This window comes from Prionailurus bengalensis, chromosome E1 (assembly GCF_016509475.1).
Source record: "Prionailurus bengalensis isolate Pbe53 chromosome E1, Fcat_Pben_1.1_paternal_pri, whole genome shotgun sequence".
Taxonomy (NCBI): domain Eukaryota; kingdom Metazoa; phylum Chordata; class Mammalia; order Carnivora; family Felidae; genus Prionailurus; species Prionailurus bengalensis.
In genome coordinates, this window is record NC_057347.1 from 6,801,354 (window position 1) to 6,826,406 (window position 25,053).

General features: G+C 46.4%; 1 protein-coding gene across 5 annotated transcripts in view; it reads left to right on the forward strand.

Annotated features, from left to right (window-relative positions):
- The window catches only part of ARHGAP44 (Rho GTPase activating protein 44), a 179,678-nt gene that overhangs the window by 99,272 nt on the left and 55,353 nt on the right, over positions 1 to 25,053 (forward strand). For all 5 annotated transcript variants that reach the window (XR_006297753.1, XM_043583162.1, XM_043583159.1 and 2 more), the window contains exons 4-6: positions 13,146 to 13,222; positions 20,583 to 20,694; positions 24,676 to 24,752. Coding sequence is in view for 4 of the 5 variants with exons in the window: in XM_043583162.1 (XP_043439097.1) it covers positions 13,146 to 13,222; positions 20,583 to 20,694; positions 24,676 to 24,752 (266 nt within the window). In the remaining variant the exon portion in view is untranslated. The remainder of the gene's footprint in view (positions 1 to 13,145; positions 13,223 to 20,582; positions 20,695 to 24,675; positions 24,753 to 25,053) is intronic.

Here is a 25,053-nt window from a genome sequence, read left to right on the forward strand (position 1 = left end):
GACCTCCTCCCCGCCCCCAACTCCACCAGAGATTAAAACAAATTCTTAGAGGTTCCATTGGCTTTATTTCAAGGACTCTGCCATCTAGGAGGTTTTAATCCTCCTTGAGTTTATGGTCAACATGCTTGGTGTCTTTCTGTCTCTGGCATGCAGTTACTGTTGACCTCTGTTTCCCAGGGGTCTTCCTGAGCCTCCCACCCCCAGCTTAAGCGGGCTCATGTTGAGTGACTGTCATGCGATGTGTCCGGATGCTCCATCCCGTCTCATGCTGCCATTCTAGAACCTTCCCTGTCAATCATTCCATCTTCTTCCCAGTGCTCGTGTCTTCTTTCTTAACATTCCCAGAAGGAATCACTTACGTGTGGCAGAAAGACAATATTCACAGGGTTTGGGAAATATCTGTGGAAGTAATTCTGTGTGTATCCAGTGTTTTAGCAAGGGGCACCCGAACCGTCTAAAGGGAGAGTCTGCAGGGGCGCCTAGGCGGCTCAGTCAGTTAAGTGTCCGACTTCGGCTGAGGTCACGATCTCAAGGTTCGTGAGTTCGAGCCCCGTGTCGGGCTCTGTGCTGACAGCTCAGAGCCTGGAGCCTGCTTCACATTCTGTGTCTCCCTCTGTCTCTCTGCCCCTACCCCACTCAAGCTCAGGAGTAGCATCCAAATGTTACCACTAGGGGTTTGAAAGTGGCCTTTGGTGTTGGTAGGTTGATTCTTGCTAGACCTTTTTTTTTTTTTTTTTTTCTCCCCTGGGATAAGATAAAATTGCCTAGACCTGTAGGGTTTTAATTGGACTGAGGATCTTTGCAAACTGTATCAGTTAGGAGGCATTGGCTCCCCACGTGTTCTAAAATATATTAATAGGAAATTTAAGATAGGGAGAGGCCACCAGGTTAGGGGATCATTGGCATTGAAAAGATAAGTTTGATGGGGGAGGGAGACACTATGTCATGGAGGGCCACACGGGGAAACACCAGGGTCAGACAGGACAGAGAGCGGCAAATGCATGCAAGAGTTGATCATGCTTTCCCTTGGAAGGAATAGTTGAGGCAGGATAAAGAGGCTTAGAGTTGGCCGGATTGAGTAACTTCAGCAGGCTCTGGGGCACGGGGCCGTCTCTAATGTCTGGTACCTGGCTCTGAGGTGGTTAGGGCAGATGGACGGTGGCTTGGACGATGAGAGCCCCATAAACGAACGCATTGGGGTGCAAGCTGTGGGTTGGTCGGTTTTCATTTGAAAGGCACAGTCATGGGTGAATTGTCGACTGTCTCTGAGAACTGGCTAACCCGTGACCCCTGGGTGGCTCAGTCAGTTGAGCATCCAACTTTGTCTCATCTCACAGTTCGTGGGTTAGAGCCCCGTGTTGGTCTCCCTGCTGTCTGCACAGAGCTCACGTCAGAACCTCTGACCCCTCTCTCTGCCCCTTTCCTGCTTGCCCTCATTCTCTCTCTCAAAAATAAATAAACTGAGGGTGGCTCAGTTGGTTGAGCATCCGATTTTAGCTCGGGTCATGATCTCATGGTTCATAGGTTCGAGCCCCGCATCCGGGCTCTGTGCTGACAGCTCAGCGCCTGGAGCCTGCTTTGGATTCTGTGTCTCCCTCTCTCTCTGCCTCTTCCCTGCTTGTACTCTGCCTGCCTCTCTCTCTCTCTCTCTCTCAAAAATAAACATTAAAAAAAAATGATAATGGGGGCGCCTGGGTGGCTCAGTCGATTAAGCGTCTGACTTGAAACTCAGGTCATGATCTGGCTTTTCATGAGTCCAAGCCCCTGTCGGGTTCTGTGCTGACAGCTCAGAGCCTGGAGCCTGCTTCAGATTCCATGTGTCCCTTTCTCTCTGGCCCTCCCTTACTTGTGCTCTGTCTCTCTCTGTCTCTCGCTCTCAAAAATAAATAAACATTTAAAAAAAAAATCAGCTAACCCTGGCAGAGGTGGTCCCCCCCAGGGTCATCAAGGCACCAGATGTCAAAGCCTCAGATTACAGCAAATGCAAGACATAGTTAACACACTGATTGTGACTTTTGCATAAAGGATCTTACTTATCACTTAATGAGATGTCTGAGGTAGTGGGTCCCAAGGTATATTCATCAGCTTTGGGCCAGCATGTCTGCGATGTTCTTGTCCCTCCTAGTAGTTGTAACGTGGCTGCTGTGGCTCCAGGCATCACATCTTCATGTTAACCCCATCAGAGGTGGAACATGTGAGGGTGGTATAGAAGATCAACTATCTTTGCATGCTTGTTTCTGTTTTGTTTTTATTGGGGAAGAGAAAAGACTTTCCCAAAATAATTTATTTTATGTTGCCCTAGCTGCAAGGGAGGCTAAAGAGGGGAATACGTGTTGGTGAGAAATGGTGTTGCCATGGCTGGCCATGATTCGCTAGCTGGGACACAGGTGATGGGGCTGCTGTTGGCCGGGGGGGGGGGGGGTGAGGGGGGTACACAGTGGCTGTTGTCAGGCCCTGAGGATTACAGTGATCACTATACAAATTGGACACCCCTCTGGTCGACCTGGAGGAATTCTGTGCTCAATACGGGGGCATTGCTCAAATACATATAGGTCAGTGATTCCACAGCATAAATTTCAAGCATCTGATTTGGTCATTGATTTCTTGAGCTGATCAGTCTTCTCACGTCCTCCTGGGACCGAATATATGATCTGGCAGGAAAGAAAGTCAAAGAGCTATTTTAAATATTGAACAGCCTCAGACCGGCCAGAAAAAAATGTCCAAGGCCGTGACTCAAATCCATTTTTCCAGTTTTTTTCTGAAGTAACACATCCAGGGGTTTAAGAGGAGCCATGGCACTTGTTAATTGCCTCATACTGAAATATGTGCTCATTTCTCTGAGATTATTAGGTCAGGAGATGTGTCAAGATCCAAGGAACAGGCAAAAAGAAAAAGGGATTAAAAGTGAGAACCTTAACCGTGTCTCCCTTTCTCTCTGCCCCTCCCCTGCTCATGCTCTGTGTCTCTCAAAAAATAAAATAAAACATTAAAAAAAAATTTTTTTTTAAAGAGGGGGGTGCCTGGGTAGTTCAGTAAGTTGAGCGTCCGACTTTAGCTCAGGTCATGATCTTGTGTTCATGGGTTCGAGCCCCACGTCAGGCTCTGTGCTGACAGCTCAGAGCCTGGGGCCCACTTTGGATTCTATGTTTCCCTTTCTGTCTGCCCCTCCCCTGCTCACGCTCTGTCTCTCTCTGTCTCTCAAAAAATAAAACATTAAAAAAAATTTTAAGTGAGAAACTTAAAAAAAAAAAAAATAGAAGAGAATGGGGAAGATTGGGAGTGAAGAAAGTAATGAGCTAACACTAAATGAGGAAGGTAGGTGTTCAGAGAGGGAGATGTAAATACAGAGAACAGACTGACGGAGGTCAGAGGGTAGGCGGTCGGGGGATGGGTGAAAGGGGTGGAGGGGAGAGGGAGGTCCAGGCTTCCAGTTATGGGATGAATAAGTCACAGGGATGACAGCCTGGGGAATAGTCAGTGGTGTGGTAATATCATACAATGGTGACAGTGCGCATAGATAACGTGCATGGGTATAGGGTTGTCGAATCACTACATTATGCATCTGAAACTAATGTATCATCGTCTGCTACCTATACTTCTGTAAAAAGAGAGGGAGAGAGAGGGTCAAGAGATGGTCCTCAGGGAATAAGGCCAGCGGAAATGAGAGGTGGAGTCCTAGAGTCTCAGGATGGGAAGGGGCTTTATCCCGGAAGGTGCACAGCTTTTTATTGGAGCCCATGGCAGTTTGTTGCTACTGGTCACTTTTTTTTTTTTTTTAATGCTCATTTATTTTGGGAGAGCGGGGGGAGGGGCAAAGAGAGGAAATCCCAAGAAGGCTCCATGCTGTCAGCACAGAGCCTGATGCAGGGCTTGATCCCACGACTGTGAGATCATGATCTGAGCTGAAACAAAGAGTCGGACGCTTAACCGACTGTGCCACCCGGGCACCCCCTTATTTGGCGCTTGTTTTTAAACAAGCTCACTAGTTGTGGGTTTTTTTGTTTTTTGTTGGTTTTGTTTTGTTTTTTGAGAGAGAGCAAGCCCAAGTTGGGGAGAGGCAGAGAGAGAGGGAGACGCAGAATCTGAAGCAGGCTCCAGGCTCCGAGCTGTCAGCACAGAGCCCGACGTGGGGCTCGAACCCACAGACCGCGAGATCATGACCTGAGCCGAAGTCGGACACTCAACCGACCGAGCCACCCAGGCGCCCCCGAGCTCATTAGTTCTTAGCAGTTTAGTAGTTTCCAACACTCCAGCCTTACTGTATACCTGAAAGCCGGGGCTGGCTGTCACACGGAAGCAGACAGAGAAGTGGAGTTTGGTTGGCACTGTCTCAGTGACCCGAGTGGGATTATTCAGTGGGTACTGAGCTAAACCAGATTCCTTATGTGGGATGGAGACTAGAGAAGATACGAATCAGGTCGCCATTTTGTTTCCTTTAGTCCAGGCCAATAGCTGGTTAATTCATTGGTTTCTGAGACCGTCAGTATAATGAACATGATTGGTTTTTCACCGTCCTTGTGTTTCTTCTGTAGGGCATTGCCATTCAACAAGCACACTGTTAGGAGGAGTCCTTCTCCACCTTAATCACTAAATACTTGGAAAGGGCCACGTCTGTCACGTGAAGCCACACTTAATGCCGCGTGCTGAGCAAACCCAGCAAGATCCCTGTTCTCTGGAGGCTCACAGTCTTGCAGGGAAGCAGCCATTCCGTGGAGTCAGTAATTAGGCGTCACTAGGAATTAAATAGTAGAGGGTTTCTGTGAGGAAGTGGCCTTTAAAGACAGCAGAAGGTAGTGGGACCAAAAGAGGTCAAGGTGCCTATAGGACAGGGGATGACACGTGCAGAGTTTTCAGAGACAGCAAGGAGTCGGGGGCATTTTCGAGAAATACGAGGGGGTCGTAGAGTATGGATGATGACAAGGGGAGAGGCAGGAAATGGGACAGCGGGGACCCCATCTCACTGTGTAGGCAGGGTAAGGATTTGGACTTGATCTCTAAGAGCAGTGGGGAACCAGTGCTTTCATCAGGAGCAGCATGGTCTGATTTATTGGCAGTTGTGTGAAAAATGGGGCGGTGGCTATGGCGGGGCATATGGGGCAGGGGCCCCAGTTGTGTGGGGCAGGGGCTATGGTGGAAGTAAGAGAGAGAAATATGGCGGCGATCTTTGGGAGATACACCAGGATCAGGGAAGATGGAGAGAAATTGGCAGATGTGGTAGATACACCATGTAGAGCATCCGGGTCTTGAATGGACATGGGGGTTTGAAGAGTCAAGAGGGCTTTCGGGGTGTCTCTGGCTCGAGCAACTCTAGACTCCATAAGATTTGATGAGATCACTTAAGGAGATAGATGGCCTTGAGTCAAGAGCCCCAGGACCTGCAACATTTTAAGCCCTCACTGGAGGAGGATCTAGCAAAGAAAGGTGGAACAGTCAAGAATGGTACAGGAAAACCACCTCCTTGACTCCTAGACATTACCCTTTATCTTTCTCTTTCCACACCCAGACTTTCCAGAGGGCCCACTGTCTTCCTTCAGACAATTTCCACGGGCTTCAGCATTTGCCACCCTCGTCCATGCAGGCATCATCTCTGGCCTGAACATAGCTGTTCCCGACGGGTCCCCCACTCTCCACTCCAAACCCATCCCCGTTATAATCCACTGTCTACAACGGAGATCAGACGATGCCACTGTCCTGCTTCAGTCCCGCCCAAAGATTCCCATTGTAGAATAACATTTGAGCTCCTCACCCTGACCCTTGGGCCCTAATGATACGCCTTCCCCTGCATCTCTGAGCTCAGCTCTTGTTCCCGCCTGCTGTCATCATTGTCCCAGTGGCACTGACCTGTCGCAGAACACGGGTGTGCCCGCAACTTTTTTATTTTTCGATTCTCAGCTCAGGGGTTCTCAGCACCTAATGTGTTCGTTCCCTTCCTCCCCCAGTCACATCACCTCATTTTATTTCCTTCATCGTGTGTAATATGATTATCTGAAATCCTTAAGATCGTTCCCCTCCACGGATACATGAGTTCCACGGGAGCAGGGATCTTGCCCATCCATCACGTCCGCGTTTTTAATGCCTAGAACAGGGCCCGCCACAGGGTAGGCAATGCTAAAAATACATCTGTGTCATGAATGGATGGCCCAGGAGTATTTTAGGCACAGGACCCGCCTGATATGTCAGCAAGCCAGTTTGAATCTTTCCTTTTCTCTCCAGAAGCAAGTTAGCATCATGATCTTAAGCTCTGGAAGCTGACCGCCTGAGCTTGAAGCCCAGGTCTGCTGTTTCCTGCTTATACCTGACCTTGGACAAGTCAGTTAGCTTTGTATATCTCTTGCCTTCTTCATTTGGTGAGAACAGTAATGAATTTCTACCCAATAGCATTGTTTGGGAGCTCAGTGAGGTAATACGCAGGAATGCCTAGCACAGTGCTTAACGTAAGTAAATATTCAAGAGGTGTAACCCACTGCCATTATTGGGGCCCCACCGTTCAGCTGAAATGACCATTGACAACTACTGAGCCCTGAGCAGCCCGTCTGGGCTGTGTCTTTTGGGGAGTGAACTCGGGAGTTGCCTGGGCTTGGAATCAGCAGTTTTCAGGACTAGAGGGAACGGGTGTGTATGTTGGGGAAACAGAGTGGATATTAGGATTAGACTTTTTGTCTCTTAGTCATTCTACAAAGTGTGTTGATTGTTCCCGAGATAATTTTAGAGGGAACAGTCATCTCAGAAAAGTCGATTTGATGACTTCCAGACCCTGGAACATTGTGGCTTCCCTAACCTTAATTCTTAAGGTTCTATCAGTCCTCTAGAATTGGAGGGAAGTTTATTTTAGTTTTTTGTAATGTTTATTTATTTTTTGAAAGAGAGAGATGGAACGAGAGTAGGGGAGATGCCGAGAGAGAGGGAGACACAGAGTCCGAAGCAGGCTCCAGGCTCCGAGCTGTCGGCACAGAGCCCGACGCGGGGCGCGAACCCACGAACCGTGAGATCACGACCTGAGCCGAAGTCGGACACTCAGCCGACTGAGCCAGCCAGGTGCCCCAGTAGAGGACTTGTTTAAATAAATGTTGTCGTTTTTGTTCAGTGATCTGTGTATCCGTTAGAAACAGAAAGAAAGAATGGGTGACATGTGTGTCACCATGGGAAATGGGGCACACGGTATCTCCACACCAAGCAGAGAGCAAGGCTCAGAGTGGTGTATGTTGTATGCCAACATTTGTGGGGGGAAATAGAGCCTCTAAGAACAGACACACGTGAGTATAATGGATCCACTTAGAATCTTTGTGGAAGGGTACACAAAAGGCTGGTCCCTGTCACTGGCTGCCTGGTGGCAAGAGTCACAGATGCACTGGTTGCTGTAACCCTTCTGGTGACTTCATGTGCCAGGCCCATGTATTTCCTGTTCCTGTTCAGTTTACTGTAAGCCCAGTAAACTGGCCCGTGTACACAGAGGGCGAGCAGAGACCAAAGGAAGAGGCAGACAGACCGCTCCAGGTTAAGTAGGTGGCAGATTTAATAAGGAAGCTTATTCACGTGGTTTGTCTTGGGTGGTCATAAGACCAACAGATCCCCCCTCCCCCTCTCCAAATCTTAAAAGTTCATAAAGAGACCTCAACTAGGGTTTGGTCGCGTAGACTGTCCGGATGGTCTCAACAGCACCTTACTTTACTCTCCCAGGGCTGTGTCCTTAAGGCAGCTTGCTGGTTGAGTGAGGCAGGTGGATAGAATGTTCCAAGGACAGGGGAGTGGGCGAGGAACCTCCCGATTGCCTGGGTCCAGTGCACGGGTCAGTCAGCAGTCACATCCTCTCGGTGACCTCCTCCAATAGCTAGCTAGCTAGCTAGATATGACCAAGGACAAGAGAGAGAGAGAGAGGAAGGTCATTCTCCCCATTAAAAATCTTAAGAATGAAAGGGCCATTGAAACAGGAGTCCCTGTCACTGTGTGATACTTTGTCACTGACTACTACCCTCTCTGCCACCTGAAAGCATCTCAGAGGCATTAGCGAGGGTGTTAAGTGACTAGGAATGGCTGGAAACTTATGTTGCTTCCCTCGCACAAGAGCAGGACCCAAAGTCCTACACTTCAGGCTGGTCTTTCTAGTCTGCATTTTGCAGAAGAGATGTTTGGCTGTCCCCACCGTCCTTCCCTGAGACTGGTTAGCTTCATGATCATCAGTGGCTGTTTTTATTATGTTGATCTTGACCCTTGTGCCTCTGGCCACCCACAGGCACAGTTTCTTGCTCACTTAGACCCTCTGATGGGACTAATTGAACTAATCTTTGTCCATAGTTAGAAAAACTTGAGTCATCAGCCAGTAGGTATGTTTCTTCAACAGATGTCAACCTCCTGGCTATTGAAAGTCCTTTATAGTCTGATACAGGCACCGTCTCTCTTAGCTTTCTTCCTTGTCACATTTCAAAGAAGGATTCTGAACATCTGAGGTCCTGCCCTAAAGCCGGGGGTCATGGGACTTGAGGTACTCAACACAAACCAGAAGAGATCGACACTATGATTGTTCTGTCTGCATTCAAGACAGAGCATCTCTGCTGGTTGATTATTGGGATATTTTAGGACTTTATGTATTGAAGACTTTTCTCTTTAAACCAGGTTTCTCAGCCTCAGCACTCTTGATGTTTGGGGCCGAGTAATTCTTTATTTCGACGGAGGGGCGGGGGTGCTGTCCTGTGCATGGTAGGATATTGAGCAGAATCCCTGGCCTCTATCCATTAGATGCCCGAAGTGTCCGCCATATTTTGATAAGTGAGAGTATCTTTGTGCATTGCCAAACCCCCCATGAGAACAGAGGGCAGAATCACTCCTGATTAAAAACAAAACCAGGGGCTACTGGGTGGCTCAGTTGGTTGAGCGTCCAACTTCGGCTCAGGTCATGATCTCAGGGTTGTGGGTTCGAGCCCTGCATCAGGCTCTGTGCTGATGGCTCAGAGCTGGAGCCTGCTTCAGATTCATGTCTCTCTCTCTCTCTCTCTCTCTCTCTCTCTCTCTCTCTCTGCCCCTTTCTCGCTCACGCTCTGTCTCTCTCAATCTCTCAAAAATAAATGAACGTTAAAAAAAAAAAAACAAGACCATAATTCATGGTGCCTCTGTGAGCAAATATTAGACCTGCTTCACTCTTTTCTTCTTTAACTACCTTAGACACTTTTTAAAAATGTGCTTTAAATAACTTTTATAAAAGGTGATGTTGGTGGGGGGGGCGGGGGGGCACCCGGGTGGCTCTGTTGGTTAAGCATCCGACTTTGGCTCAGGTCAGGATCTCACAGTCTGTGAGTTCGAGCCCCACGTCGGGCTCTGTGCTGAAAGCTCGGATTCTGCTTTAGAATCTGTGACTCTCTCTCTCTCTGCCCCTCCCCCACTCACGCTCTTTCTCTATCTCTCAAAAAGTAAATAGATGTTAAACACAATTAAAAAAAAAAAGGTGATGTGGAAATACATTTCCTCATAACCTATTGTTTGCTGCACCTTTTCTTAAGTCTCCTGAAATTTCTATACCACAGCCTTGTAGGACAACTAGAAGGTGATGTTTAAGTTTGGATGTGTTAATACTGAGTTGCCCAGTCTAGTTTTTACCAAGAAGAATGTCCCATTTTATTTGAAGTGACGAGTAATGATTTTGTCCCCTGCGTGGAAGGCGTTTGACCCCACTGGAATGGACATGTCTAAGCGCAGGGAGAGGGATACATGTTAGACCCAAGGAAGGCCTTATCCACACAGGTGTCTCGGGCTCTCTCTCCCTGGATTTACCTCAGGACCCTCATGAACTTCCAGATCACTGTTGGGGGTTGACCTGCCTCCCCGTGTCTTCCCTGAGGACACATTAGAGTATGCAGATTTCCTGGGGGTGTTCAGATCCGTAAATTCAAGTGGATGGAGTCCTAAAAACTTGTTTTCCTGCTTGATCCTGCTTACAAGCCATTTGGATTTGTCTGTCTCAGGATTGAGTTAGTTTAGTTCAGTTTAATTATTTTTTAACCTATGTTTTTAGAGAGAAAGCAGAGGAGAGAAAGAGAGAGAATGTTAAGGAGGCTTTGTGTTCAGGGAGGAGCCCAACTCAGGGCTCGACCCCACGACCCAGGAATCATGACCTGACCGAAATCAAGAGTTAGGTGCACGGGCCGCCTGGGTGGCTCAGTCGGTTGAGCGTCCGACTTCGGCTCAGGTCATGATCTCACGGTTCGTGGGTTCGAGCCCCACATCGGGCTCTGTGCTGACAGCTCAGAGCCTGGAGCCTGTTTCAGATTCTGTGTCTCCCTCTCTCTATGCCCCTCCCCAACTCATGTTCTGTCTCCCTCTGTCTCAAAAATAAACATTAAAAAAATTTTTTTTAAAAAAAAGAGGTGCTCAGCTGACTGAGCCACCCAGGAGCCCCATGGATTGAGTCATTTTAATCCGATCACGCTCTTAAATCCTGCGAGGGTCATCAGATGCCCTCAGAATGAGACCTCGGTGCCTGCCTCTGGGGGAGAAGGCCCTCTACGATCTGGCCTCTGCCTTATGCTCTACCCACTCCTTGTCACTCACTCACTGTGCCCCAGCTGCACTGGCCTCGGTGGGGACCTTAGGGCAGCCATATTGGTCCCACCTCAGGGCCTTTGCACATGCAGTTCCCTCTACCTGGACTATTCTTTCTCAAGTCTCTCTGAGGCATGGCTGACTCTCTCTCCCACGTACGTTGCATCTTAAATGCCACCCCTTCTGAGAGGTCTTCCCGTATCACGGCTGCACACACGTCACCACCTCCCACTCCCCATTGTCCTGATTTCTGCTCTCCCTACCACTTCCAACTATTTGAAATGATCCCTGTCACGTTTTGTGCATTTACTATTTGTTTCTCTGCACTAGAATACAAGTTGAGTGACAGTAGCCAAGCTCTTTGTGTAGCAACTAACACAGGAGGCTCTGGGCTGTGTGTATTCCTACACTGTGTGTGCTACCCTGTGGGCCGGGAGATCTGAGGATATGCTGCTGGTTATTTATTTGCTTATTTATTTTGGAAAGGGGCGGGGGAGGTAGAGGAAGGGAAGGTAGAATCTCAAGCAGGCTGCATGCTCAGTATGGAGCCCGAGGCGGGGCTTGATCTCACGACCGTGGGATCGTGACCTGAGCTGAAATCAAGAGTCAGCTGCTCAACCGACTGAGCCCCCCGCCTGCCCCCCCCCCCCACCAGGCACCATGGTGTTGGCAGTTCCCAGCTTGTTGTTGTCTGTTGTGTGTTGGATGGTTCAGGCTCAGCAAGGAGAGAGCTGGTCACTTATTAGTAAAGAGGGAATGGGTCGTGCTACCCTACTGTGGATTTGCCAAAGTTGGATATTTCATTTAAATAGACTCGTACGATACGCGCCCCGCGTCTGGCTCATTTCACTTAGCATAACGTTTTCGAGGTTCCCCCGCAGCTTATGTCAGCGCTTCGTTCCTTTTTATGGCTGAATAATATTCCCTTGTCTGATTATACCGCTTTTTATCGATCCCAGCGTCAGGTGGTGGACGATCAAGCTGTTTGCGCCTTTCGGCTGTTGCGAATCGGGCTGCGGTTCTCATGCGCGCACATGTGGTGTGTTTCTTTTGACCATCTGCTTTCAATTACTCTGAGTGGAATTGAGTAGAATCGCCGTCTGGTAATTTTGTGTCGTTTATTGAAATGTTGCCACGCTCCGCAGAAGCGCTGCCCCATTTTGCATTTCCACCAGCCCTGCTTGATGAAGCTCAGCGTTTCTCTACCTGTTCACCAAGGCTCCGCATGCTCACCGATACTTTCTTTCTGGTTGTTATTATTGCCCTTGCCATGCTAGTGGGTATGAAGTGGTATCTCTTTGCGGATACTCCGCGGCTCTGATGCGGATTTCCTTCATAACTGATGACGTCAAGCGTCTTTCATATGTTCAGAGGCATTTTCTGTCTTCTTTGGAGGGTGCCTTTGTTTTTATGCTTACTTTCTTCTCATTGTCACTGTATGTGAACACTTTTCTCTCTCCCTCCCCCTCCCTCCCTTTCTCTCTCTCTCTCTCTCTCTCTCTCTCTCTCTCTCTCGACCATAAGCTGCCTCGTTTATAAAATGGAGCAGTGGTACTTCTCCCGGTAGAGACTGACCTTTGGAACTTAAAGCATTGTTCAAGTCATTGTTAACATAAGTTTCAAATCTTGTCTTTTTTTTTTTTCTTGCTGTTATTCCACTTTATTTTCATTTTTTAGAGAAAGCGAGCAGGGGAGGGGCAGAGAGAGAGAATCCCAAGCAGGTTCCAGGCTCAATGCTCAGCCCAACGCAGGGCTCTAACTCACAACCATGATGTGACGTGAGCCGAAATCAAGACTTGGATGATTAACCGACTGAGCCACCCAGGCGCCCCTATCTCATTGTATTTTAAAATGCAGTCTGGGGGCATCTGGGTGGCTCAGTCAGCTAAGCGTCCGACTTCAGCTCAGGTCACGATCACTCAGTCCGTGAGTTCAAGCCCCGTGTCGGGCTCTGTGCTGACAGCTCAGAGCCTGGAGCCTCTTTCCGATTCTGTGTCTCCCTCTCTCTCTGACCCTCCCCCGTTCATGCTCTGTCTCTCTCTGTCTCAAAAATAAATAAATGTTAAAAAAAAAATTAAAAAATAAAAATAAAAAATAAAATGCAGTCTGTAAACTGTAGGCTTATTTTCTAAATTGGCACATTTTTTTTAAATCTCTTTAAAAAAAATTTTTTTTAATGCTTATTCATTTTTGAGAGAGAGAGAGAAAGAGAGAGACAGATATGAGCAGGGGAGGGTAGGAGAGAGAGGGAGACACAGAATCCAAAGCAGGCTCCAGGCTCTGAGCCGTCAGCACAGAGCCCGACGCGGGGCTCGAACTCACGAGCTGTGAGATCATGACCTGAGCCAGAGTCAGATGCTCAACCGACCGAGCTACCCAGGCGCCCCCTAAATTGGCACCTTTATTTTCTGAGTTTTGACCTGTCTGCATCTAATCCGTCCTTGTATGCTATGAGCGTTTAGGTTTTAAACATTTTTTAAGGTCAGTTTGTATCTTAACTAACACAGTATTGAGGCAGGAATTTGAGTTTCTGCTGTTTTAGAGTAGGCAGGTGACTGTTGGAGTGGTTTTCATTACAACGTCGTCGTCTTTGTTGTTGTTGTTCTCCTTTTCAGAAAAAGTTGCCTTTGACAACACTGGCTCAGTGTTTGATGGAGGGGTCAGCTATCCTGGGAGATGACACGCTTCTCGGGTAAGTGACACCATGTGTGGGTTTGTACCAAATCTGCGTAAGTCCCCATCCCTGAAAAGGGCACCAGAACTTCTCAGGGATGCACTGAGGACACCTGAAAGTCTGGCTGGGGCTTGGGTGCGAAGAAGAAAGGGTTTGCCAGTGAGAAAAATCCAAAAAGCCCAGGGATCGAAGCCATCTTTTCTGTGCGGTGAGGCAACTTCCCTGGGGGAGAAAATTAGCATACTAAGCACACGACACTGTGGAAGGACAGTTGAAACCCCCAGGGCTCCAGCGGAAGCAAATGGGAAAGCTCTCCGTGTCAGATGTCAAAAATTACAGGATTCCGAGAACAGCCCTGGCTGATTTGGAGCTCGCAACGAAAGCAAACTAAAAATAGAATCGTCGTGAGGGAGAATCAGCAGGCGCCGTCAGCAGGAGAATCGGGTCCCTACGAACTAAAAAATGGTAGGATAATAGGAGGGAAAATAGGAAATCATAAAGTCGATATGAAGCAACTGTTCTTAACATGAAGCTGAAAAATTAGGGACAGTGCAGGCTTTAGCAGCACGTACCCCCAAATCAGAACGGTAGACGTTAGCATGGCCCCCAGAAATGGGTAACACACACACAGGCGGGTGAAACATTCCATATTTTTAAGGAAAAGTGTTTTTGGAACTATGTACGGTGGTGACACATGTTAACTAGCTAATATTACCATTATACGTCGATTATATTATGTATGTCAATTAACATGTAAAGACAAAATAGTCCTTAGCAAAAGAATCAAGTGATATGGAAAAAAAAAAAAAGAGAGAGGGAGAGAGAGAATAGAATCAAAGAAAAACCAAATAGGACTTTTAAAAATTCAAATCGTACTTAATATGATTTAAAAACGTGAGGCAAGCTATTGGCGAGGATGCGTGGGAGGGGGCGGCGAAAGAAGCCTTGTGCGCTGTGGGTGGGAATGCCAACAGTTGGAGCCACTTTGGAAAACAGGATGGAGGTTCCTCCAAAAGTTAGAAATAGAGCTACTCTACGGCCCAGTAGTGGTGCTATTGGGTATTCACCCAAAGAAAACGAAAACCCGAATTCACAAGCGTATATGCACTCCTGTGTTTGTTGCAGCATTATGTACTATAGCAAGGATTCGGAAGCAGCCCAAGTGGGGTGTGTGTGTGTGTGTGTGTGTGTGTGTATTTATATATGATGGAATATTACTAAGCCGTAAAAAAGTAAGATGTTGCCACTTGTGATCATGGATGGACCTAGAGGGTTTTATGCTAAGTGAAATAAATCAGACCAAGAAAGACAAATACTATATGATTTCATTTACATGTGGACTCAAAAACAAACAAAGCAGAAACAGACCTATAAATATAGAGAACACACTCACGGTGGCCAGAGGGGAGGGGTGCGAGGGCCAGGCTTCCCGTTATGAAACCAGTCACAGAGATGAAAGGTACAACATAGGGAATTTTAAAAAGCAGGGGGAGGGGGGCCTGGGGAGCTCAGTCGATTAGGCATCCCGCTTCGGCTCCGGTCATGATCTCACGGCTCGTGAGTTTGAGCCCGTCATCGGGCTCTGTGCTGACATCTCGGAGCCTGGAGCCTGCTTCGGATCCTGTGCCTCCCTCTCTCTCTGCCCCACCCCTGCTTGCGCTCTGCTCTCTCTCAAAAATAAACGTTAAGAAGTGTTTTCTTTTTTTCTTTTTCTTTTTTTTTTTCAACGTTTATTTATTTTTGGGACAGAGAGAGACAGAGCATGAGTGGGGGAGGGGCAGAGAGAGAGGGAGACACAGAGTCGGAAACAGGCTCCAGGCTCTGAGCCATCAGCCCAGAGCCTGACGCGGGGCTCGAACTCCCGGACCGCGAGATCGTGACCTGGCTGAAGTCGGACGCTTAACCGACTGCGCCACCCAGGCGCCCCAAGAAGTGTTTTCTTAAAGGTATCACATTTCCGTGTGTAGGGTGCATGTTGGAAAAATGAGCCACCACACAGGGAATAGGATGGAAAACCTGTAAACTAGTGAAAGGATGTAAAGGGAAACCGATAAAATAGAAAACACCCACCAGGAGGGGCTACACGAGCAGCACGGGCCAAGAGAAAAGTGTAATAAAGGGCAAACAGCAGGTGAAATTGAGAGAGCTTACTGGGTCTGTATCTCTAGTTGTAAAGGACGAAATAACCTCGACTGCTCATAATCTGGAGAGTCGCAGGTGGATAAGACACCCACGCCGTTTCAGAGACTTGCCCAAAACATAGTGACACAGGTAGATTGAAGGTCGGGTGATGAAGGACACCCAGGTAAACATGACAGACGGAGCACAACCATCTAATAAACCCGGAAAGGCCAGAAAGCCAGGAAAGAAAACAAGAGTTGGCGAACGCTGTAAAGGTTCTGGATGGTACCGGTAACTGACCCGGTATTAGCGGGTCTCAGAAAGGGGACTCCGGAGCCAGAAGTAGGCTCTGCAGAGAGCCACATCCCTTACGTCCCGAAATGCTCACTGGTTCAGGGCTGCTGGCCCTCGGGACCTCTAGGATGGCGAGGGAGTGCAGTTAGGCATGCGCGTGAAAAGCTAGTCGGGTACCACTTGGACGGTTCACATGCAGCCCTTATCCACAGCCCTGGGAGACTCTCATCCCCTTGTGCCCAACCCCAGCAGAAGAGTCTGCAGCTTTGTTCTCTGGAGGGGGTAAAGCAGAGTGTCCCCCGAGCACCATGTAAGGGTCTCAGGCGTTAAAGTGACTGACGCATACTGGATGCTGAGACTCTTCATGTCTCTTCCCCCTGACCTCTGCAAGCCTCCCCAGGCCCGTGCTCTCTAGGCAGGAAAGTAACAACAGCCTGGCAAATGTGACTGGCCCAACAGGAATGGACTAAACATCAAAGATATTGGAGGGGACACTGCTCCAATTAATATGACCCGGCTTGACCATCCTACAGACGATCTCGAAGCCAATAGGCTTTCTTCACGTACTCCCAGCTTTGAGTCTCCACTCTTTTTTTTTTTTCGTGTTTATTTTTAAGAGAGAGAGACAGAGCGTGAGCAGGGGAGGGGCAGAGAGCAAGGGAGACAAAGAATCTGAAGCAGGCTCCAAGCTGTCAGCGCAGAGCCTAATGTGGGGCTTGAACTCACAAACCACGAGATCATGACCTGAGCTGAAGTTGGACGCTTAACCAACTGAGCCACCCAGGCGCCCCCGAGTCTCCACTCTTAAATATAGACAGGCGTCCCAGATCTCCAGACATTGGAGGGAAGTCTGACCTGAAACCTATATACCAAAACAATTGGGGGTGGGGGCAGGGAATGTAACTGGGGAGAAATAGATACCACGTCAGGAGGAGATACTTTCAGGAAAATGCTTCACATAACGTTGTCATGTGATCAGAGAAAATAATGCGTCTGTGAAATAAAAGGATGTTTGTCAGTTATATCTCAATGAAAAAAAGTACTTAAAAGAAACCACACAACAGCCCAGGGTGTCAATTTAAAAAAAAAGGGGGGGGGTGCGGGGCACCTGGGTGGCTTAGTTGGTTGAGCCTCCGACTTCGATTCAGGTCATGATCTCACGGTTCATGGGTTCGAGCCCCGTGTCGGGCTCTGTGCTGACAGCTCAGAGCCTGGAGCCTGTTTCAGATTCTGTGTCTCCCTCCCTCTCTCTCTCTCTCTCTCTGTCTCTCATAAATAAACTTACAAAAAAAAACTTATGGAAAAGAAATACTCTGAGATCAAAAGCAAGCTCATGGAAACAAAACGTACAACTTTTTTTCAGTGGTAGGTTTAGAAGATAAAGTGGAAGAAATTCAGAGACTAGAAAAACATCACCATGACGTGGAAAATAGAAAAGTTGGAAGACTGGAAGGCGAATCCAGGAGGTTTTAGGCCTGAATAGCAGGACTTCAGAGAAAAGGAGAGGAAGAAATAATCCTAGCAGTAATAGTAGTAGTAATAAAGGAATCCGAAAGAGTTTTCCAGAACCGAAGGGCATGAGCTGTTCTATTGAAAGGGCCCACAGAGCTCCTGGTACAATAGAAAAAGTTGAACCAATGCCAGGCTCACCACTAGTGAGGACCGAGTGAGAAGTGAAAAGATTCTACAACCTTCTGGAGCAAAAAAAAAAAAAAAAAAAAAAATTGTCATAGACAAAGTCTCAGAAATCTGAATGCTTCCAGACTTGCCAAGATCAACAGTGGAAACAGAAGATTAATTACTGTGGAATGCCTTCAAATTTCTGAAGGCGTCTGATGATCAGTGTAGAATTCAGTATCCTCACTGTCAGTCAACACTCAGGGTAATAGAGGAGAATGTTGTAGCACACAGGGTCTCAACAATTGCCTTCCCAAGGGGCGCCTGGGCGGCTCAGTCGGTTAAGCATCCGACTTTGGCTCAGGTCGTGAGCTCACAGTTCAGGGTTCGGGCCCCACATCAGGCTCTGTGCTGATAGCTCAGAGCCTGGATCCCACTTCAGATTCTGTGTCTCCCTCTGTCTCTGCTCCTCCTCTGCTCATGCTCTGTCTCTGTCTCTCTCTCTCTCTTAAAAATGAATAAACATTAAAATTTTTTTTTTAAAAATTGACTTCCCACACACACTCTCAAGCTGCTTCAGCAAGACGTGCTCGACAGTGAGGGAGTGACCGAGAAAGAGGTATAGACACAGGACGTGGGAAATAAGGTCTGTCCAGCACAGGACAGAGGGAGGGAGAATCCCAGGAAATGGGGAAGAAAGTATGCGGGAAGATGGCCATGCCCAAGGATTGAAGGAAAACTCAATCCAGGTTGACGCGGGTCCGGGAGAGAAGAATTCGAGAAGTTGAAATTCATTCACATCCAGCGTGATTCAGTTTCTTAAGACAGAAAGTAGTTCGTGGTGGAGGGTTTGGGGTTCAATCAGGTCTATAGAGAAATAAACACGCAAACCAAAACAAGGCGATTATTAACTCCACAGAGAGGACACATACACAGCAAGGACCAGCGATCGCAATATATGACTCTGAATCAAACACATGGGGTCAAAAATATAGTGCAAATACTAAAGGTCTCTAAATACGTGCAGGGAGGTCAGGTGTAAAGGTAGCTAAATTTTCACTTTCCACAGTTGGCAGTCAATAGCCAGTGGTTACAATTCAACAACAACAACAACAAAGTAGCATCAGGAACATGGAGGTAAGTAACAGACAAATTAGGTCAAAGACACCATTAGAAGAAGAAAACAATGATCCTAAGCCCACGACCTGGAAGTTGCCATTTGCAGCAGATATGAAATAGAATGTGAATCCACTCTGCCTCCACACACGTATTTTTAAGTCTATATAAGGAACTCCTACAAATAAAATGAAATAAATAGATCCGGGTACACAGATAATCAAAGAACATGAACAAGCACATCGTGGAACAGGAAATCCTGAATGGCCCCAAACACGGAAAGATCTTCAGTCTCTCCAGGAGCCAAGGAATGCGAATTAAAGCCAGGAGGGGGTAATGTTTTGCACCCACCAGTTTGGCGGAAATTAAATGCCTTACTGGTACCGAGGGTTGGAGAGAGCGTGGAGCGTTGGGAACTCCTATTTGCTCTGGTGAGAGAGAAGCTAGCATTCTCACTTTTTTTTAATTTTTTTTTTTTTGTTTTCAACGTTTATTTATTTTTGAGACAGAGAGAGACAGAGCATGAACGGGGGAGGGGCAGAGAGAGAGGGAGGCACAGAATCGGAAACAGGCTCCAGGCTCTGAGCCATCAGCCCAGAGCCTGACGCGGGGCTCGAACTCCCGGACCGCGAGATCGTGACCTGGCTGAAGTCGGACGCTTAACCGACTGCGCCACCCAGGCGCCCCTAGCATTCTCACTTTAAAGAGCCGGTATCTAGTAAGGTTAAGGCGATGTGTATCTCCTCGCCTTTGCACAGAAAAATTCTCCCATGCAAACAGAGACCGTGCACATATGTCCTGCAGCTCTGGACAGAATGGCAGTGTTGATTATGGGAAGGGTTAATAAATGGTGGAGTGAAAGTGCATACACCAGAATGACTTAATTCTGTGGATATCGAGACACATAAGCCCCAAAGAGGATGATGCATGGAAAAAGCAAGCAGCAGATAGGTTCAGCCTAAAACCATTGCTGTGAACTTGTTTCTTTTTTTTTTAATGTTTATTTTTGAGAGAGACACAGAGAGACAGAGACAGTGAGCGGGGGAGGGGCAGAGAGAGAGAGGGAGACAGAATCCGAAGCAGGCTCCAGGCTCTGAGTCATCAGGACAGAGCCCCACACTCAAACCCATGAAGCTTGAGATCGTGACCCGAGCCTAAGTCAGATGCTTAATCAACTGAGCCACCCAGGCGCCCCCTGATGTGAACTTGTCATTCAGGTGGGGCGTTGGTATCATGTATGTGACTGCTTATGTGTCATCAAAGTGTAAACATAACAGGAAACATAGATACATACTAACTGAAAAGTAACAGTGGTCTCTTCTTGTACTTTTATTGATTTGTAAAAACTTTTTGCATGAGTTTCAGTTAGCACGGTACCACGCAAAAGGAGGACTGTCTGTAGACCCATTCAGGGGGCATTAACATCCTTGAAATAACGTATCATCTCATCTAGGAATATGGTATATAGCTTTCTACTCATTCAAGGTCTTCTGTTATTTGCTCATTACGAACACACTTTTGTAACGGTTTTTCCATTCCAACTTTCCACTGGATAATTGTTCATTCTCTACAAAGGTAAGTTGTCACGGCTTAAGAGAAGGGGTTTTCTGTCTCTAAGAGCCTCTTGCAATTGAAGCTTTGGGAATGTGTTTAAAGATGTTGGTTTGTTCGTGTGTCGGTTATAGCTAGTTTTCCAGTGCTCCGGGCAGATAGAAGCATCTGGGTCTTAGCGGAGTGTGCATTCAGCATGCATGAGTCTCTGCTCCCCACACCTCTCTTATATTTCCCTACATGTTCCCTTTACTCCAGGCACACGGTAGGTACTTAGCATCATTTAAAAAAAACTGAAAATTTCAGGGGCGCCTAGGTGGCTCAGTCGGTTGAGCGTCCGACTTCGGCTCATGAGCTCATGATTCGTGAGTTCAAGCCTCATATCGGGCTCACTGCTGTCAGCCCGTCAGCGCAGACCCCTCTTTGGATCCCCTGTCCCCCTCTCTCTGCCCCTCTCCCACTTGCCCCTTCCCAAAAAATAAATGTTAAAAAAAAAAAAACCTGAAAATTTCAGAAATGCAAATGAACGGAGCACGTTAGTCAGTGTTGTAGCAGGGGAACCAGCCAGTGTAGGAACACCATCCCCTGAAAGCTTACCCAGCCTTGAGAGGAGGATGGGGGTTGCAGGTGACCTCTTGCCTTCTGGGGTTTTCAGCCTGGCTTCCCCCTCCTGTTGCAGGAAGATGCTGAAACTCTGTGGAGAGACCGAGGACAAGCTGGCCCAGGAGCTGATCCACTTCGAGCTGCAGGTGGAGAGAGACGTGATTGAGCCCCTGTTTTTGCTGGCCGAGGTAAGCAGCGGGGATGAGGCCACCCGAGCCGTGAGACTGTTTTTCACCACGGATGATTACTGCCTGTCCGCGTGGTCAGGATTCCCTGGTATGACAGCCCCGTCCACTGTTTGTCAGCTCTGTCTCCCACCCGTACTCGTGTCTGTTGGCGTTCCGCTGGGGAAGGGAATGAAGCTGGCACTGTACCTCCTTCCCCACCAGGGTCTACACTGCTAGACCTACACTGTCCCTGCCCTCCACCCATCTCTAGTCTTCACTGAAATGAAGGCAGCCCTTCCTCAGAAGGAGACTCGTAGGGGCTCACAGGTTATGTGTACATGGATTGATTTGATTTGATTTGATTATTTTTTATTGTACTTTATTCATTTTATTCTTTTATTTTATTGTACTTATTTTATTCATTTTATTTTTTCTTTTATTAGTTTATTTACCTTATTTTTATTTTATTTATTTTATTTTATTTTATTCATTTATTTTATTTTAATTTATTTTTATTTTATTTTTGTTTTATTTTATTATTTTTTATTCTATTTTTTATTTTGTTTTATTCATTTACTTTTATTTTTATTTTATTTTATTCATTTTATTTTACTTATTTTATTCATTTTATTTTATTCATTTATTTTATTTTATTTTTATTTCATTCATTTTATTTTTTTATTTTATATTATTTATTTTATTTATCTTATTATTTTCTTTTATTTTTATTTTACTTTTATTTATTTTGTTCATTTATTTTGTTATTTTAATTTATTTTTATTTTATTTTATTTTACTCAGTTTATTTTATTTATTATTTTGTTTTATTATTTTATTTTTTATTTTGTTTTATTTATTTTTTATTTTGTTTTAATTTTTTTTTTTCAACGTTTATTTATTTTTGGGACAGAGAGAGACAGAGCATGAACGGGGGAGGGGCAGAGAGAGAGGGAGACACAGAATCGGAAACAGGCTCCAGGCTCTGAGCCATCAGCCCAGAGCCTGACGCAGGGCTCGAACTCACGGACCGCAAGATCATGACCTGGCTGAAGTCGGACGCTTAACCGACTGCGCCACCCAGGCACCCCTATTTTGTTTTATTCATTTACTTTTTATTTTATTTTATTCATTTTATTTTACTTACTTTATTCATTTTATTCATTTATTTTATTTTATTTTATTCATTTTATTTTTCTTTTCTTTTATATTATTAGTTTATTTTATTTATCTTATTTTTATTTTATTTTATTTTATTTTTGTTTTATTTTATTTTTATTTTATTTATTTTATTCATTTATTTTAATTTATTTTTTATTTTATTTATTTATTTATTTTATTTTATTCATTTTAGTTTAGTTTATTTGCATGAATTCCAGTGTGGTTAACACACAGTGTTATATTAGCCTCAGCTGTACAACATACTGATTCAACAATTCTGTACGTTACTCAGTGCGCCTCACAATAAGTGTGCTCTTGGGATGCCTGGGTGGCTCAGTCGGTTGAGCGTCCGACTTTAGCTCAGGTCATGATCTCGCGGTTCGTGGGTTCGAACCCCGTGTCGGGCTCTGTGCTGACAGCTCAGAGCCCGGAGCCTGCTTCCGATTCTGTGTCTCCCCCTCTCTCTCGGCCCCTCCTCCATTCACATTTTGTCTCTCTCAAAAATAAACAAACATTAATAAGTGTGCTCTTAATCTCCTTTATCCCTGGATTTTAAAGGGTGCTAAATAAAAATGATTTTATTACAAAGACACCTTGAGGTCTCTGTGACGATTTTGCTGGCTTCCACCAAGTAAAATTGTGTGTCAAATAAGAAAGGAAATGCTTGGGGGTTTTATTTGCCTTGAACCCTGGACCTCCCCCTGATTGCCTCTAGTTGGTCCTATAAAACCTCCCTGGGTACCATCCTGTCCGGCTGCCTGCAGTGATGTAAATGCTTTACATCTGCACAGTTTGTTCTCCAGTAGCCACCCATGGCCATTGAGCTCTTGAAATGTGGTTAGTGTGACTGAGGAATTCAATTTTTAATTTTGTTTAATTTTTGCTCCTGAGAATTTTTTTTAATTTTTTTTTTAAAGATGAAATTTATTGTCACGTTGGTTTCCTTACAACACCCAGTGCTCATCCCAACAGGTGCCCTCAATGCCCATCACCCACCCTCACCTCCCCCTCCACCCCCCATCAACCCTCAGTTTGTTCTCAGTTTTTAAGAGTCTCTTATGTTTTGGCTCCCTCCCTCTCTAACCTTTTTTTTTTTTTTCCTTCCCCTCCCCCATGGGTTCCTGTTAAGTTTCTCAGGATCCACGTAAGAGTGAAAACATATGGTATCTGTCTTTCTCTGTATGGCTTATTTCACTTAGCATCACACTCTCCAGTTCCGTCCACGTTGCTACAAAAGGCCAGGTTTCATTCTTTCTCATTGCCACGTAGTATTCCATTGTGTATATAAACCACAATTTCTTTATCCATTCATCAGTTGATGGACATTTAGGCTCTTTCCACAGTTTGGCTATTGTTGTGTTCCTGAGAATTTAAAATGATGTAGCCACCAGGAGCTAGACGCTACCATATTGGATTAGCATTGCTCCAGACCACGTCTGGTTTCCTTCCCGGACTGCCCCCAGCACCTCCACATCTCCCGATGCAATTTCTGTGACAGAATGTATGGGCAAATAAATACTTGGCTGCCTGAAAGTATTCAAGGAGAAAATCCTATATATGGTGGTTTGACAGAGATCAGCTCTAGACTTCTCAGATACCATCCAGTTAGAGGCCATTGCTCAACCAACAGCGTGCGTGAGAGGCCCTTCTCTCTTCATAAAGGTGGTTTGGGGTCCCAGGCAAAGCCTGACTGAAACCCGAGGGGTGTGTTTGACCTGGATGCTGAGGCTCACTTAACACCACCCAGATGTCCCTGTGACCCTCCAACTTTGCTTCTGGGGGCAGTGATGACTCTGGGAGCCCAGGGCCACATCTTCTCTTACCTGCCAGGAGTTATTAGCCCCCATACGTCAGTCATCCCTGCTCAGAAGATCTTCCCATTTCTTCCTTCTGAGATGATGCTGGTTTCAATGTACAGCCAATTTTCCCTTCGAAATTCTCACTTCCTGCCCCACTTTGGCTAAGCCTGGACCCCAAATCCCACACCCCGGGATGTTGAGAGAAGTCATTTTTTTAGAAATAAAAATAGAAAAAGAGCATCCACATACACCCACTATGGAAGAACTTGCTGTAGCTGAGCAAAGCCATGGCTGTGTTTATTTGGTCTTTATTTTGGAAAAACTTCTTACTGAATTTCTATAAAAATATGTCCAGATTGCATTCCTCATCGGATCTCAGGTCTCCTGAGACTCGTCTCCGTCATCCCCCTGCTGTCTGTTTTGAATTAGGTCCGTGTGTCTACTCTTTCTGCTTTGCTCTCCACTTGTGACCCTCGTGTGGAGGACAGAGCTGACATTGAGCCTTTTTTTTTTTCTGGCTGAGGTAGGAACAAGAATGAGGCGAGGCATCAGTGAGCAGAGCAGAGCAGAACCCCTACAGGGTCTGGGTGATGGGGGGCCTGGCAGGTGTCCGGTGAAAAAAAGAGCAGAGGTCAACTCAGGATCAAGAATCAAAAGTTTCATCCAGAAATAAGGCTTGGGAGCCCTCCACCACACTTGTTGGATGGCTGTCTGTCCGTAGTTCTTTAAGAATTTATCTGGAACTTGGGGTGCCCGGGTAGCTCAGTCGGTTAAGCATCCAACTCCAGCTCAGGTCATGATCTTGCGCTCCATGAGTTTGAGCCCTGTGTCGGGCTCTGTGCTGACAGCCTGGAGCCTGCCTCGGATTCTGTGTCTCCCTCTCTCTCTGTCCCACACCTGCTGGTTCTCTCTCTCTCTCTCTCTCTCTCTCTCTCTCTGTCTCTCTCTCAAAATAACATTAAAAAATTTTTTAAAAATATACATTTAAAAAACGAAAAGAATTTGTCTGGAACTTCAGTTTGACTATGTCTCTTCTGTAACCACAGGTGGAAATCCCAAATATTCAGAAGCAGAGGAAACATTTAGCAAAGTTGGTGTTGGATATGGATTCGTCACGAACAAGGTAGAGTTTCTCCACTTTCATTTTTGCTTCTTGGAAGGAATAGTGATCATATTTGGGGGGGTGGCGTGTAGGGGTTTGCATATTGAGTATGTTTTCATTGACTAAGTTTTTCCGAGCACTCGCAATGTGCCAGGCACTGGCAGTAAGAGTCATGAGTCAGAGACATGGGGTCCCTGCTCTCTTGGGGGCTGAAGTCTAGTGTGGGAGACAGAAACCCTAGATGAGTGAACACGTGGTGATTTCGGGCAGCCGTGAGTCATATAAAGAAGGCGGCACTTGGGATGCCTGGGGGGCTCGGTCG